General features: G+C 40.3%; 2 protein-coding genes across 2 annotated transcripts in view; one reads left to right on the plus strand and one right to left on the minus strand.

Annotated features, from left to right (window-relative positions):
* Nucleotides 1–3,379: 3,379 nt before the first annotated feature.
* LOC137652308 (uncharacterized) lies at nt 3,380–9,684 on the plus strand. The gene is made up of 2 exons (XM_068385625.1): nt 3,380–3,860; nt 4,192–9,684. The coding sequence occupies exon 2, from the start codon at nt 7,961–7,963 to the stop codon at nt 9,470–9,472; it is 1,512 nt and encodes a 503-aa protein (XP_068241726.1). The 5' UTR covers nt 3,380–3,860; nt 4,192–7,960; the 3' UTR covers nt 9,473–9,684.
* A 1,549-nt stretch (nt 9,685–11,233) lies between these two features.
* Nucleotides 11,234–14,187, minus strand: part of LOC137651613 (uncharacterized) — a 3,040-nt gene continuing 86 nt past the window's right edge. The window contains exons 1-3 of the mRNA XM_068384837.1: nt 12,140–14,187; nt 11,845–11,998; nt 11,234–11,237 (exon numbers count right to left, since the gene is read on the minus strand). The exon at nt 12,140–14,187 is cut by the window's right edge and continues 86 nt beyond it. Of these exons, the coding sequence (XP_068240938.1) occupies nt 11,234–11,237; nt 11,845–11,998; nt 12,140–13,448 (1,467 nt within the window). The 5' untranslated portion in view covers nt 13,449–14,187. The remainder of the gene's footprint in view (nt 11,238–11,844; nt 11,999–12,139) is intronic.

A 14,187-nucleotide genomic window follows, 5' to 3' on the forward strand; every position in this document is an offset into this window, starting at 1 on the left:
GATAACTTTTCGATGATAAGCGGAGAAATTTACATATTGTTCGCAAGGATCAACAACAATAGTCTCTGCAACCATTGGCTGCTTATCGCATCCACTGTTTCAGTAAATTTAACTTTTCCATCATACCACGCTTGGTTGTCGAAAGAAATATTGTGTTGCCCATTAGGACAAGGATGTGTAACCAACCCGAAAACTCATCAAAACCACAATGATTTCTAATTATTCGTATAAGATCGTCCACAAGAAATGACAAACAATAGACATAAGGTTGGTGACCACTGCTGAACACCAATTGTGCAAGCAATTAGAGATGTCACAACAATACTATTGGTAATTCTGTACATCAAAATATGTGGTACCATCACTAAAGATCCAAAACCCAGTCTTTTCAATATTAAAAATGAAGTACGCCTTGGTATTCTGCCCTAAGTTGATAGAAATCGATTGTCACAAGTACTATTCACTAATTAATATATTTAAACACAAGCTATGCAATAGCACTTGAAGGTTCTTTTAGTCTTTTAAATGATGTAGACGAAGTGGTGATAAACAAGTATAAGAGTTTTTTTTTAAAGTTTTAATTATAACATTAGCAAAAAGAATACATAACATTTAATTGATAATAAAAGTGAATAATATGGAATAGTCACGTGGTTATAATAAATGACAAACAAACATCAAAGAACGGTGATCATTTCATCAATAGTAATGTACGTAACAAATATAAATGATTGCTATCTGATTTTACATTATATATATAAGCAATAGGTATCTTATTTAACAATAACCAAATACAGTGAAAAGATAAAGAGTACACTCGCGACTACTGCCGTGCGGTCGGTCACTTATCCCTTGTGCATAAGGCCACAACCCTCAAACATGCTTTCGTGTCTTCGACAGGCCAATAAACACGCTCTCTCTCTCGATCATAGCGACCAGCGCACATTTTACGATTACCGTAACATTTACCATTAAACACCAAGCACCAATACTTCGGTGACGGTAAACAACCAACACTGACGAAGACCACTTTCAAGTAGGGCTGATATATAAAATCCTAGGTGGCAGGGATCTCGACCTCTTCCGCACAACAGCACCACGAATGCACTCCCGAGTTATTTCTGGTGATCCCCATTTCACCTCTGAAGAGAGAGAAACAGTAACTAAACAACTGTTCAAAACAAAATATCACAACCAATCTTCACGGTAACAAGACTTCGTTGGTAATAACAGTTGGGTCTTTAACTCGGCTTAACTCTGAAATCCCTATATACATACAAACATTACTTACTATGATTTTAAATATAGTAATAACCTAAATAATAAACAAATATATATAAGTACACGGTGACAATACCTCCCCCCTTAAAAAAAGAAAATAACAATTTTCTGTACTTGCAACTTATATATCAGTTTCACATCTGCTCAAATAATCAGCTCCAACATTCTCTGAGCCTTTTATAACTCTTATATTGAAGTGATATGGTTGCAGACTCAATGACCATCGCATTAATCTTGGATTTAATTCTCGAGCAGTTTGAAGATAAGCCAAGGGCTTGTGATCAGTCTCCAGAACGAAGGATCTTCCATACAAATAGACTGCGAACTTCTGTATCCCCCAGACTATGGCTAGGCACTCCTTCTCCACGGCAGCATACTTAGTTTCCCTCGGTAGCAATTTTCTACTTTCATAGGCAATCGGACGCTTCACTCCATCCACTTCTTGCAGAAGTATGGCACCCAATCCAGCGTTCGAAGCATCTGTACGTAATACGAATTCAGCCTGCAAATCTGGAAGTAAAAGAATAGGCTTGGCAGCAATTTTGTTCTTAAGAGAAACAAACGCCCGGTCATGCATTTCATTCCACAAAAGGTTATTAGGCTGATTTTTCTTGGTAAGATCTGTAAGACAGGACGCGATGGTAGAGTAATTTGGAATGAATTTGCGATAATAACCGCATAATCCCAAAAATGAACGCAATTCCTTCTTGGTCCTCGGATGTTTTGCACCAACAATTTTCTCCACTTTGTCTTTAATAGGCCACATTTTATTACCGCCTACAAAGTGTCCCAAATATTCAATTGAATACATGCCAAAGAAACATTTAGTCGGTTTAGCAGTTAGTCCAGATTTTTTTAGTCTACTCAAAACTTCTTCCAAAAGATACAAATGCTCTTCCCAAGTTTTTGAATGAATTATCAAATCATCTAGAAAAAAACTCACACCCTCTAAACCTGCAAATAAACTTCTCATCATCTTATTGAAAGTGGCTGGGGCATTCACAAGCCCAAATGGAAGCACTTTAAACTGGTACAGTCCTAAATCTGTTTGAAATGCAGTATACTGTTTACTATCCTCATCCAAAGGAATTTGCCAATATCCGCGGGATAAATCCATCTTAGAGAAATATATACTTCCAGTTAAGCTGGCAAATATCTGCTCAGGGTCACACATAGGCTCACTATCAAAAATAGTTAAGGCGTTCAATCTTCTAAAATCTAGACAAATTCGCTTTGAGTTATCAGGTTTCGAAACCACTACCATAGGGGCTGAATATGGAGAACTTGAAGGCTCAATAATATCCAAAACTTTCATAGATTCTATTTCTGAATTCCCATCTCTGTGTAAAGCATAGGGAATTTTGTAGGGTTTTACTTTAACAATTTCTTCTCTTACCAACCTGATTTGGTGTTTGATCACGTGAGTGCGCCCGGGAATGTCTGACATTACCTCTCTGTAGCGGCTAAGGAGAGCTTCCAGATTCTGCTTTTGATTTTCCTGCAATTCCTTATTCAGATTGGCTTGTTCCCAAGTAGGTGAAGGTCCAGTATCAGGCACTAGTAGGGGTGAGAAATCCTCCTGTGGATCCTCCTCGACCACTGCAATTGTACCTCCACTTTCTCGAACTTCTACAGAAGTTTTATTCCTAGGAATGTAAGCTTTAAGCAAGTTAGCATGATAAAGTTTCCTTTTCCCATTTATTTGAATTTCATAATCCATCTTCCCCCTCACACCAACAACAGGAAAAGGACCCTTCCACTGAAGTAACAATTTATTATTAGCCTTGGGTAATAGTAAGAGAACTTCACTGCCAATTTTAAATGTTCAATTTTTAGCCTTTTTATCATAAAAGAATTTATATTTACCTTGCGACTTCCTCAATTCCTCTTGGGCCAACTTACAAGTTTCTTCTAATTTTTCTCGAAGGTTGAATACATAATCGTAAGTAGTTCTTACCTCTTCCTCATTTCTCTCCTTATCCCACAAATCTCTCAGAATAGCTAAAGGGCCACGCACCGTTCGCCCGTATAATAATTCAAAAGGGGAAAACCCCATGCTTGCTTGTGGAGATTCTCGGTATTGTTAGTAATGGCGGTCATTTCGCCACCTTTTTCAAATAACAAAGGATCCCGCCAGCAAGCATGAGTCAAAATGCCACGAGTTTTGGGACCCTACCCAGAGTCTCACCCCCCTCCAACCATCCTATACCAGTCTACTCCCCCTGAGATCTCAATTTCAGCTACCTTCGAGTCACGTGACGACATCGAGGTCCCAGGAGGAGGGAAGCGAGCTGTGAAGGATGTGGGACACGTGACCAAGCCTGACCAATAGGACACCGGTCAGGCCAGTCCCCCCTACCCGCCCCCCCTCAATTGGGGGTCAAGTGGGGTTGATCTACCCAGGGAAAACGGGAGATCCTTCTTCGTGAGTCAGCACCCATAAGGAGAACATCTCCTTTTCTTCACTCAACCTCCTTGAGGGAAACAACATCGCTCTTCACCCTCAAGACATCAGGGAGGCAGGACCTCTGTCTACTTCTTTCCACAAGGGAAGGAAATCAGAGTCTTTTTTACTAAAGGTAAGGTGTCTGATTTTGAGATTCTCAATATCCTTACCAACCTCCCATCCTTTCCTTATCACATCCCATTTTTTCCTTATCCTCTAAAGAAAAAATCCTACCCACTGAACCTTTTATCCTATCCCCTATACCCAGACCACGTGTGCCGTTTAGTCCTAGTTTTAATACATTCACCCTGTGACAGTGTTGATTCCCATGTGTAACGTTTAAATCCCTAAGCTTTGCATTTTCATTTAATTTGCTTAAAGGTTTTAACCACACGACTTCATCGTGTTCCCAGCCGGTAGAAGTAAGTGTGCTGTTAATAATTCAATTTATTTCCCCCTTCCAGGGAACGTGATTGCTGTGCTGGCGTTTCATCCACGGCCAACCAAACTCCATTCGAAGCTCCTCGTGGCTCAAACTAAAATAGTTATCTGCTGTGCTCCCCTTTCATTTATTTCTATTTAAATATTATTGTAAATACATCTTTTTGTCAGTATTCCTTGTATCATTGCTGACTGGCGACCTTTATTATTATTATTTGTTTGTTATGGCCCTTGAGTCCCTTAAGCAAGGCCGGACTCGAACCAGTGGCCCGTAACATATTGGCGACCAAATGCCAGGATTCGCTAAGACAGTAATTTAAAATTAATTTTATCAAAGTCAAATTCCCCCCTTTTTTCTGTCTTTAGCGACTTGACGAACCTCAATTTCATTTTAAGTAAATTATATAATCACTGGAGTTGGAACCGTGGAAGAAAACAGCAAAAGCATTCTATTCTCATTGTTAAAGTTTTGTGTTTACTAGTGCGTGTTCGTACCGCGAACCCTTTTGTTTTGAAAACCGCGTGGTAGATATTAGTCCTGTTGTTTATCAGGATAGCCAACCGCGTGAAAAGAATTTGTGTTGTTTTTTTTTTCTTTCTGAGTGTTTATTATCAAAGTGGTTAAAATTTTCATTTATTATATATATTGTGCATTAAGTGAATGTGTTATTTTGTGTTTTTTTAAAAAAAAAAGTGAAGTGAAACTCACGAAATTTTAGGACAAAAACCGTGGCAGGCTGAGCACGTGTTCATTTCAAAACATGGCCAACCTGATATAACTCAGCCCATCGCCGTGTTTCCGAACGAAGCCAAGGTATATTGTCTGTTATTATTATCTTTGTTAATTGTTCACCAATTCTATGGAGACCCGAGATTTTAGTCTAATTTCGTTGTATCCACGCACATCAATCGTTTAATTTTGTGTACGGAATATATTATCATTTATCTTTAGTGCTAGGATACAGACTAGTCTCATATCGGAACCTTTGGCTTACGATTCACGTAAACGTTTTACGGCAGTGAGGCATCATTCTGTAGAGTAACGGTAAGACCACGTGGTGTTCCTTATTTCAATTTTCTTTTCCTTTCCATAGTAAAGGTTCTTAATTTCATTTTATTACTTTCGTGGGATATTATTTTCATGTACATTATTGATAGGGATAAATTTTTCATTCATATATATTGTGCAGTGAGTGACTGTTTAATTTCGTGTTAAAACTAAGTGAATTGAAATTTACGAAATTTTAGGAAGAAACCGTGGTAGACTAAAACACGTGTTAATTTCCTGTGTTGGTAACCATAAGCACACGTGGCATTCATTTTTTCAATTTTCCCGTTTGACAAATAAGGGTATGTAATTTCTTTTTATTACTTTCTCGTGGGATATTATTTTTATGTACATTTTTTTGAAGGGGATAATTTTCGTTAGACTGTGTAATATGGTTAACCTAAAGATAAAGGACTTATGATGTCACATTTAATCTAAATTTTTTCAGTCAGGGTATAGGATCATTAAGATAAAATATTTGGGAGTGTAATTTATTAAATTCATTTTTCTTCTAAAGGGAAAGTATGTAAAGGGGCTGATGTTTTAACGAAGCATTAAGCAATCTCAGTGACATTGTCTGTTTTATTTTAATTTGTTATACTTTAAGTATAAATACAAACTTGCTTTACAGTCACAGAGTTGCAAGTGGTGGTGTTGCAAGAACGCACCCACACATTTTTACAATTCCATTTTTTTTTTCCTTTTAAGACTAGCATAGGAGGGTCACACATCGTGGAGATTCCATTTTTTTCCTTAAGACTAGCATAGGAGGGTCACACATCGTGGAGATTCCATATTTTTTTTCCTTTTAAGACTAGCATAGGAGGGTCACACATCGTGGAGATTCCATATTTTTTTCCTTTTAAGACTAGCATAGGAGGGTCACACATCGTGGAGATTCCATTTTTTTTCCTTAAGACTAGCATAGGAGGGTCACACATCGTGGAGATTCCATTTTTTTCCTTAAGACTAGCATAGGAGGGTCACACATCGTGGAGATTCCATTTTTTTTCCTAAAGACTAGCATAGGAGGGTCACACATCGTGGAGATTCCATTTTTTTCCTTAAGACTAGCATAGGAGGGTCACACATCGTGGAGATTCCATATTTTTTTCCTTTTAAGACTAGCATAGGAGGGTCACACATCGTGGAGATTCCATTTTTTTTCCTTAAGACTAGCATAGGAGGGTCACACATCGTGGAGATTCCATTTTTTTTCCTTAAGACTAGCATAGGAGGGTCACACATCGTGGAGATTCCATTTTTTTTTCCTAAAGACTAGCATAGGAGGGTCACACATCGTGGAGATTCCATTTTTTTCCTTAAGACTAGCATAGGAGGGTCACACATCGTGGAGATTCCATATTTTTTTCCTTTTAAGACTAGCATAGGAGGGTCACACATCGTGGAGATTCCATATTTTTTTCCTTTTAAGACTAGCATAGGAGGGTCACACATCGTGGAGATTCCATATTTTTTTCCTTTTAAGACTAGCATAGGAGGGTCACACATCGTGGAGATTCCATTTTTTTTCCTTAAGACTAGCATAGGAGGGTCACACATCGTGGAGATTCCATTTTTTTTCCTAAAGACTAGCATAGGAGGGTCACACATCGTGGAGATTCCATTTTTTTCCTTAAGACTAGCATAGGAGGGTCACACATCGTGGAGATTCCATATTTTTTTCCTTTTAAGACTAGCATAGGAGGGTCACACATCGTGGAGATTCCATATTTTTTTCCTTTTAAGACTAGCATAGGAGGGTCACACATCGTGGAGATTCCATATTTTTTTCCTTTTAAGACTAGCATAGGAGGGTCACACATCGTGGAGATTCCATTTTTTTTTTCCTTAAGACTAGCATAGGAGGGTCACACATCGTGGAGATTCCATTTTTTTTCCTTAAGACTAGCACAGAGGGTCACCCATTGTTGTGATTTCATTTTTTCCAAAAGACTAGCATAGAGATTCACCCATTGTTGTGATTTCATTTTTTCAAAAGACTAGCATAGAGATTCACCCATTGTTGTGATTCCATTTTTTTTTATAAGACTAGCATAGAGATTCACCCATTATTGTGATTCCATTTTTTATGACTAGCATAGAGCTTCACCCATTATTGTGATTCCATTTTTTATGACTAGCATAAAGATTCACCCATTGTTGTGATTCCATTTTTTTAAAAAGACTAGCATAAAGATTCACCCATTGTTGTGATTACATTTTTTTATGTTTTAGCATAGAGATTCACCCATTGTGGTGACTCCATTTCTTTTTATGACTAGTATAAAGGTTCACCCATAGTTGTGATTCCATTTTATTTCGTCCAGCATAGTGTCACCCATAGTTGTGACCTCATTTTTCCCTGACTAGCCCAGAGGGTCACCTACTGTATAGTGGTGATTCCATTTTTATTGTGTAGTACAGTTGTCATATATATCGTTACTTGTTTGGACGAATTACAACTGGACAGCCTAAGCTCACCCATTGTTGTGGCCCTGGTTTTCAAGTTAGGCTCCTGTTGAATTACTTGCAAGGCTTGCTATTTGGTAATAATTCTTTCTCAAGAGGCATTTTTCATAGCCATTGTGCATTTTGCCCAGCTTCATCTTCATCCATCCTTCCATGAGACTCTTGCATAAGGCTAGAGCGTCTTTCCCCTCAGTGTAATTTCTGGCACGGTCAACATCGTACCTTGTGTTGTTGAGTTTTTCTTGTCGCTGTCTCCACAAAAACTTAGCAAAATGACTGCCGCTGAAATCAGTGCATTTGTGGACTTGGCAGAAAGACAAGGCTATGAGGGAGAAGCATTGCGAAGGTATGTGCGGGAGCTCATGAATGAAGACAAAGCCCGGAGAAGGACAGAGCAAGAAAGGATGCGTTATGAAAGAGCGAGAGCGTATGAATTAAAGAAGCGGGAAATAGACGCTCGATTAGCCCAGCTCAGTAACTCGCTACCTCAACCTAATGGTGCCAACGACCAGCAGGACAACTGCAGAGAGAACCAGTGCATTGAAGGGTTCACCAAGGAACTCCCTACAGCGGAACTGAAGGCGACCATGTCCCAGCTCGGCAAGAAGTGTGGACTGGGGGCAGGGAGTGATCTCGCACGTGAGGGCTACAACTCAAGCTTGGGTCAAAAGCCAGTGAAGGGTGTACAGCGAGTGCCCCTCAGGTGCATGAAGGCTGCCAAGCCGGAGCCTAAAACTGTGAGGACGCAACCTGCAGGGGAAGACCACTGGCTAGGTACCATTGACCTGGGTGAGGTAGCTTGGCTAAGGGAGGAGGCCCAAGAGTCTCCCCCTTCCAGCAATGAGTTTAAGCCCCGTACCCGAGAGTGCTCCCCAGCTAAAGCAATGATGCTTTCCAACAGACCAGAGGTCTCAGAGGAGAACCAAGAGACCATCAGGAGCCAAGCACAGCTCAGCAGATTCCAGCTGATGGGTGAGATGGCAATAAACCACAGGGCACCCACCTACCTGAGCGAGGTGGAAATAAATAACCCCTCTAAGGCTGAGTTCCTGCTAGGGGATGAGGTGCCCCTTAAGATCACCCGAGGTTCTCACGATCCTGTTAAGGTCTCGTGCCGGCAAGTAGTTGTCCCCTGTAATCTCCGCTTGTCGATGCTAGGCGTGGCCCATGAGAGACTGGGAGGACACTTTGGGGTAACAGGTCCTACCCAGATGATCCAGCATCAATTCCGGCCAGGCTTGCAGAAGGGTGTTAAGGCTTCCGCAACCTCTTGCCATCCGTGCCAAGTCATCGGTAACTCTAAGAAAATAGTGCCAAGGGCCTCGCTCCAACTTATCCCATCCATAAGTGTTACAGAGATGACACAATTCTTTTATTGGTATGGCTTCCTAGCCACATTTCAGAAGGACGAAGGTTCCCACTTCATGGCAGAGGAGTCACGACCTCTGACCATACTCATAATTCATTTTTGGCTTCACCAGGTGCAAGCAGGAATTCCCAACTGTGGGGTTTACTTGAATTTCTTCCAGACATGGGATAAACTCCAAACTCAAGAGAATGAGCTCTCAGGCATGGGCTCATCTCTTGAGCATCTTGGATCCTATTGTGCGGACCAAAAGTTCCCACTGACATTCCTAAAGGACCGTAATCCTCTAACCTACTTGACTGAGCTACGTAATGGGAATAAGGGGCTCATGAGGTGGGGCATAGACCTCCAGAACTACAACTGGAAGGTCAAGCGCCTAAAGAACTCAGGTGACAGAGATGTGTTTTCCCGGCATTAGTGCCCAATGCACAGTGCCATGACCATAGCGTAGCCATAGTCAGTAGGTTAATTTAGGTTGTATGGAAAAATTTTAATTGGCCTTGGTGTCTCCCCAGGTAAATAAACTTGAGGAGCCATCTTGGCATCATTATTTGCATTTAATTTATTTTTATGTATTTATTTTATCTTTCTTTGCATATAAGCCAATTTTCTTCAATTTTATGCCTACCACTGCACTAGGTCACTTAACTTTAACCTTTGTTTTACATTTTAATTTTCCATTTTGCATTTTTTAATTTTTCAGTTGCTGCCTCACAGCCAGCATGCTTATTTCTACGTGGCACTTAAAGTTAATCTACTGTCAAAATAATGTAAAATGATGACCCTAGTTGCAGCTTAGATATTTATCCATTATCGTGGTGAGACTCACTGAGGGAGGAGTCACTAAGGCTAGTGGCTTCAGACCTTGCTTGCAGAGTTCTTGTCCTGTTTAGGACAAAATCTCTGCTAAAATGGGGGGCTGTTAGTAATGGCGGTCATTTCGCCACCTTTTTCAAATAACAAAGGATCCCGCCAGCAAGCATGAGTCAAAATGCCACGAGTTTTGGGACCCTACCCAGAGTCTCACCCCCCTCCAACCATCCTATACCAGTCTACTCCCCCTGAGATCTCAATTTCAGCTACCTTCGAGTCACGTGACGACATCGAGGTCCCAGGAGGAGGGAAGCGAGCTGTGAAGGATGTGGGACACGTGACCAAGCCTGACCAATAGGACACCGGTCAGGCCAGTCCCCCCTACCCGCCCCCCCTCAATTGGGGGTCAAGTGGGGTTGATCTACCCAGGGAAAACGGGAGATCCTTCTTCGTGAGTCAGCACCCATAAGGAGAACATCTCCTTTTCTTCACTCAACCTCCTTGAGGGAAACAACATCGCTCTTCACCCTCAAGACATCAGGGAGGCAGGACCTCTGTCTACTTCTTTCCACAAGGGAAGGAAATCAGAGTCTTTTTTACTAAAGGTAAGGTGTCTGATTTTGAGATTCTCAATATCCTTACCAACCTCCCATCCTTTCCTTATCACATCCCATTTTTTCCTTATCCTCTAAAGAAAAAATCCTACCCACTGAACCTTTTATCCTATCCCCTATACCCAGACCACGTGTGCCGTTTAGTCCTAGTTTTAATACATTCACCCTGTGACAGTGTTGATTCCCATGTGTAACGTTTAAATCCCTAAGCTTTGCATTTTCATTTAATTTGCTTAAAGGTTTTAACCACACGACTTCATCGTGTTCCCAGCCGGTAGAAGTAAGTGTGCTGTTAATAATTCAATTTATTTCCCCCTTCCAGGGAACGTGATTGCTGTGCTGGCGTTTCATCCACGGCCAACCAAACTCCATTCGAAGCTCCTCGTGGCTCAAACTAAAATAGTTATCTGCTGTGCTCCCCTTTCATTTATTTCTATTTAAATATTATTGTAAATACATCTTTTTGTCAGTATTCCTTGTATCATTGCTGACTGGCGACCTTTATTATTATTATTTGTTTGTTATGGCCCTTGAGTCCCTTAAGCAAGGCCGGACTCGAACCAGTGGCCCGTAACAGTATGCAAAGAGAACTGCCGGCAGGTATCTATCCCAAGTAGTAGGTTGTTCAGCACACATCTTTTTAATCATAGATTTTAACGTCCCGTTGAACTTTTCAACTAGCCCATTCGCCATCGCATGATAAGGGGTTGTAGGAAGATGCTTGATTGACAAAAGACCCCTAACTTCGTCCATCATCTGCGATGTAAATTGACTGCCTCTATCAGTCACCATTTCTTCAGGAATCCCAACTCTGGAAAAGAAACTCAACAAGGCATCAGCTACACGCTCAGTTTCGATAGATGGTAAGGCTAATGCTTCAGGGTATCTGGTTGCATAATCAACCATGGTCAGGATATATTTGTTACCAGAACTACTTCTTGGCAAAATAGGTCCTATCAAGTCAACAGCAACACGTTTAAAAGGAGTGTCAATGAGCGGTACCTCTCCCAAAGGTACCTTTCCAACTTTTCCTTTAGGATAAGTTTTCTGACAAATGTCACACGACTGACAGAATCTCTTTACTGCTGCCCCAATACCTGGCCAGTAAAACTCTTGCCTTATTCTACCTAAGGTCTTCTCAGCACCCAAATGACCTCCAAGTATTCCTTCATGTGCCATGCTCATCACACCCTCTCGAAGCTTAAATGGTAATACTAGTTGCTTGTGTTCAATACCTCTGTCTGAATATATTCTGAACAATAATCCTCTCTCCAAAACTGCCTTACCTTTTCCATCTCTAGTAATAGCTTTACCAGTTCTTGCATCATCTCGCAGAGATCTTAAGCTTGGATCCTTTTCTTGCTCTTTCTGAATTTCCTTTGAATCCATGTCCCAAGAAATCTTAGAGTCTGACGTTTTCAGCTTTTGGAATGCAGATTTAGATGTCTTTGCCCCAGCTCTCGTTAATACGGCACCGGAAGTGGGTTCCTCCAACCTTGTTGCTCCAGGGATGTTACCTATAATGAGATCATAAAGAGGGTCCTCCATGCACACAGCAAGGGTAGTACCCGTGAAAAATGGCGATTGAATATATATTTCAGCCAAAGGATAAGTTTCTACAAGATTCTTGTTCATATATCTAATCCTACTGTACTTACCAGTAAAACATTCAACAGGCACCAAGTCTTTTTTAGCTACGACAGTTGTACAACCAGTGTCCCTCAAAACTATCACTGGGTTTCCGTATAAACTACCCTCCTTGACAGGCATATCAGAAGCAACACTTGCCCACTCAGTATGATCATTTTTAAACACTTCATTATTTATATCCGCAACAGGATCCTTAAAATTACCTTTACGGCCCTTTTTGGTCCAACAAACAACTTCTCCTGCTGCAGCATGACCACTTTTCTTGGATCCTTTTGCATGTTCTAGACAACTAGAAACCTTATGACCTACTTGTCCACATTTAAAACACTTAATAGAGGGTGGACATCTAATGGGTTTAGCCATCTGCTCAGGAAGAGCTTCCCCGGATAAGTCAACTCTGTCACCACGTACTGTAGAAAAATATTTAGAATTATGAAATAAACCTCCATGAGCTTGAACATAACTTTCAGCTAAATCAATCATTTTGTTAAACGATAATGGTAATCGCTCTCTCAGATGTACCTGCAACTGCCTGCCACAACTCTGCAAAAATTTCTCCATAAGAAATAAATCAGTTAAGCCTTCACAAGTCATTTCACACTTCGACATTTCAATCCACCTCTTCAAGAGATGTCTTAATCTAGACACAAACTGTTGAACTAGCTCATTCTTCTGAGGTTTAACTGACCGAAACTTTACTCTGAAACCTTCCTCAGTACAATCAAATCTTTTCATAAGTGATTCAGAAACCTTATTATAATCCAAAGCATCCTCAGGTGAAAGTCTAACGTAAACTTCCAAAGCTGCACCCTTTAAATGTGAACTTAGAATTATAGCCCAATCCTCTTTAGGCCACTTAGCTGCACTGGCAAGAACTTCAAACCTCCTAAGATATGCATCAATATCATCTTTGTTTTCATCAAAATCAGGAATAGAAGGACCTTTAACTTTTACTCTTACCTGGTTACCTTCAGTGTCGGAGCCTCCGGTATTAACTGGCGAGTCCTTTATTTCTTTTTGCAGTTTCAATTTCTCAATCTCCCGTTTTTGCAAACATTCTTGCATATTATACAAACTAATCTCATGAGCTCTATCTCTCTCACTTTTTTCACGTTCATATTCACGCTCCTTTTCTTTCTCTATGCGTTCCCTTTCTCTTTCCTCACGAGCAGCTTCTAGTTTTTCACGTTCTAATTCTCGTTCCTTATTTCTAATATCCCTTAAAGCACTTTGTTCATCAATTACAAATGTCCTAAGATCTTCGCCTTCATAACCAAGCTCTTTTCCGAGAGCTGTTAATTCCGCGATAGAAGACATACTTACAGACTGATTTTAAGATTACTCAATTTTAACACAATTTATCTTTTAAACCACTGTCTACGTCCTGTCACGGTCGCCAGATGTCACAAGTACTATTCACTAATTAATATATTTAAACACAAGCTATGCAATAGCACTTGAAGGTTCTTTTAGTCTTTTAAATGATGTAGACGAAGTGGTGATAAACAAGTATAAGAGTTTTTTTTTAAAGTTTTAATTATAACATTAGCAAAAAGAATACATAACATTTAATTGATAATAAAAGTGAATAATATGGAATAGTCACGTGGTTATAATAAATGACAAACAAACATCAAAGAACGGTGATCATTTCATCAATAGTAATGTACGTAACAAATATAAATGATTGCTATCTGATTTTACATTATATATATAAGCAATAGGTATCTTATTTAACAATAACCAAATACAGTGAAAAGATAAAGAGTACACTCGCGACTACTGCCGTGCGGTCGGTCACTTATCCCTTGTGCATAAGGCCACAACCCTCAAACATGCTTTCGTGTCTTCGACAGGCCAATAAACACGCTCTCTCTCTCGATCATAGCGACCAGCGCACATTTTACGATTACCGTAACATTTACCATTAAACACCAAGCACCAATACTTCGGTGACGGTAAACAACCAACACTGACGAAGACCACTTTCAAGTAGGGCTGATATATAAAATCCTAGGTGGCAGGGATCTCGACCTCTTCCGCACAACAGCACCAC

This window comes from Palaemon carinicauda, chromosome 13 (genome assembly GCF_036898095.1).
Source record: "Palaemon carinicauda isolate YSFRI2023 chromosome 13, ASM3689809v2, whole genome shotgun sequence".
In the NCBI taxonomy this organism is placed as follows: domain Eukaryota; kingdom Metazoa; phylum Arthropoda; class Malacostraca; order Decapoda; family Palaemonidae; genus Palaemon; species Palaemon carinicauda.

What these genes read in the sequence shown, in the direction of transcription:
- LOC137652308 (XM_068385625.1), top strand. Translation starts at nt 7,961, where the DNA reads ATGACTGCCGCTGAAATCAGTGCATTTGTGGACTTGGCAGAAAGACAA.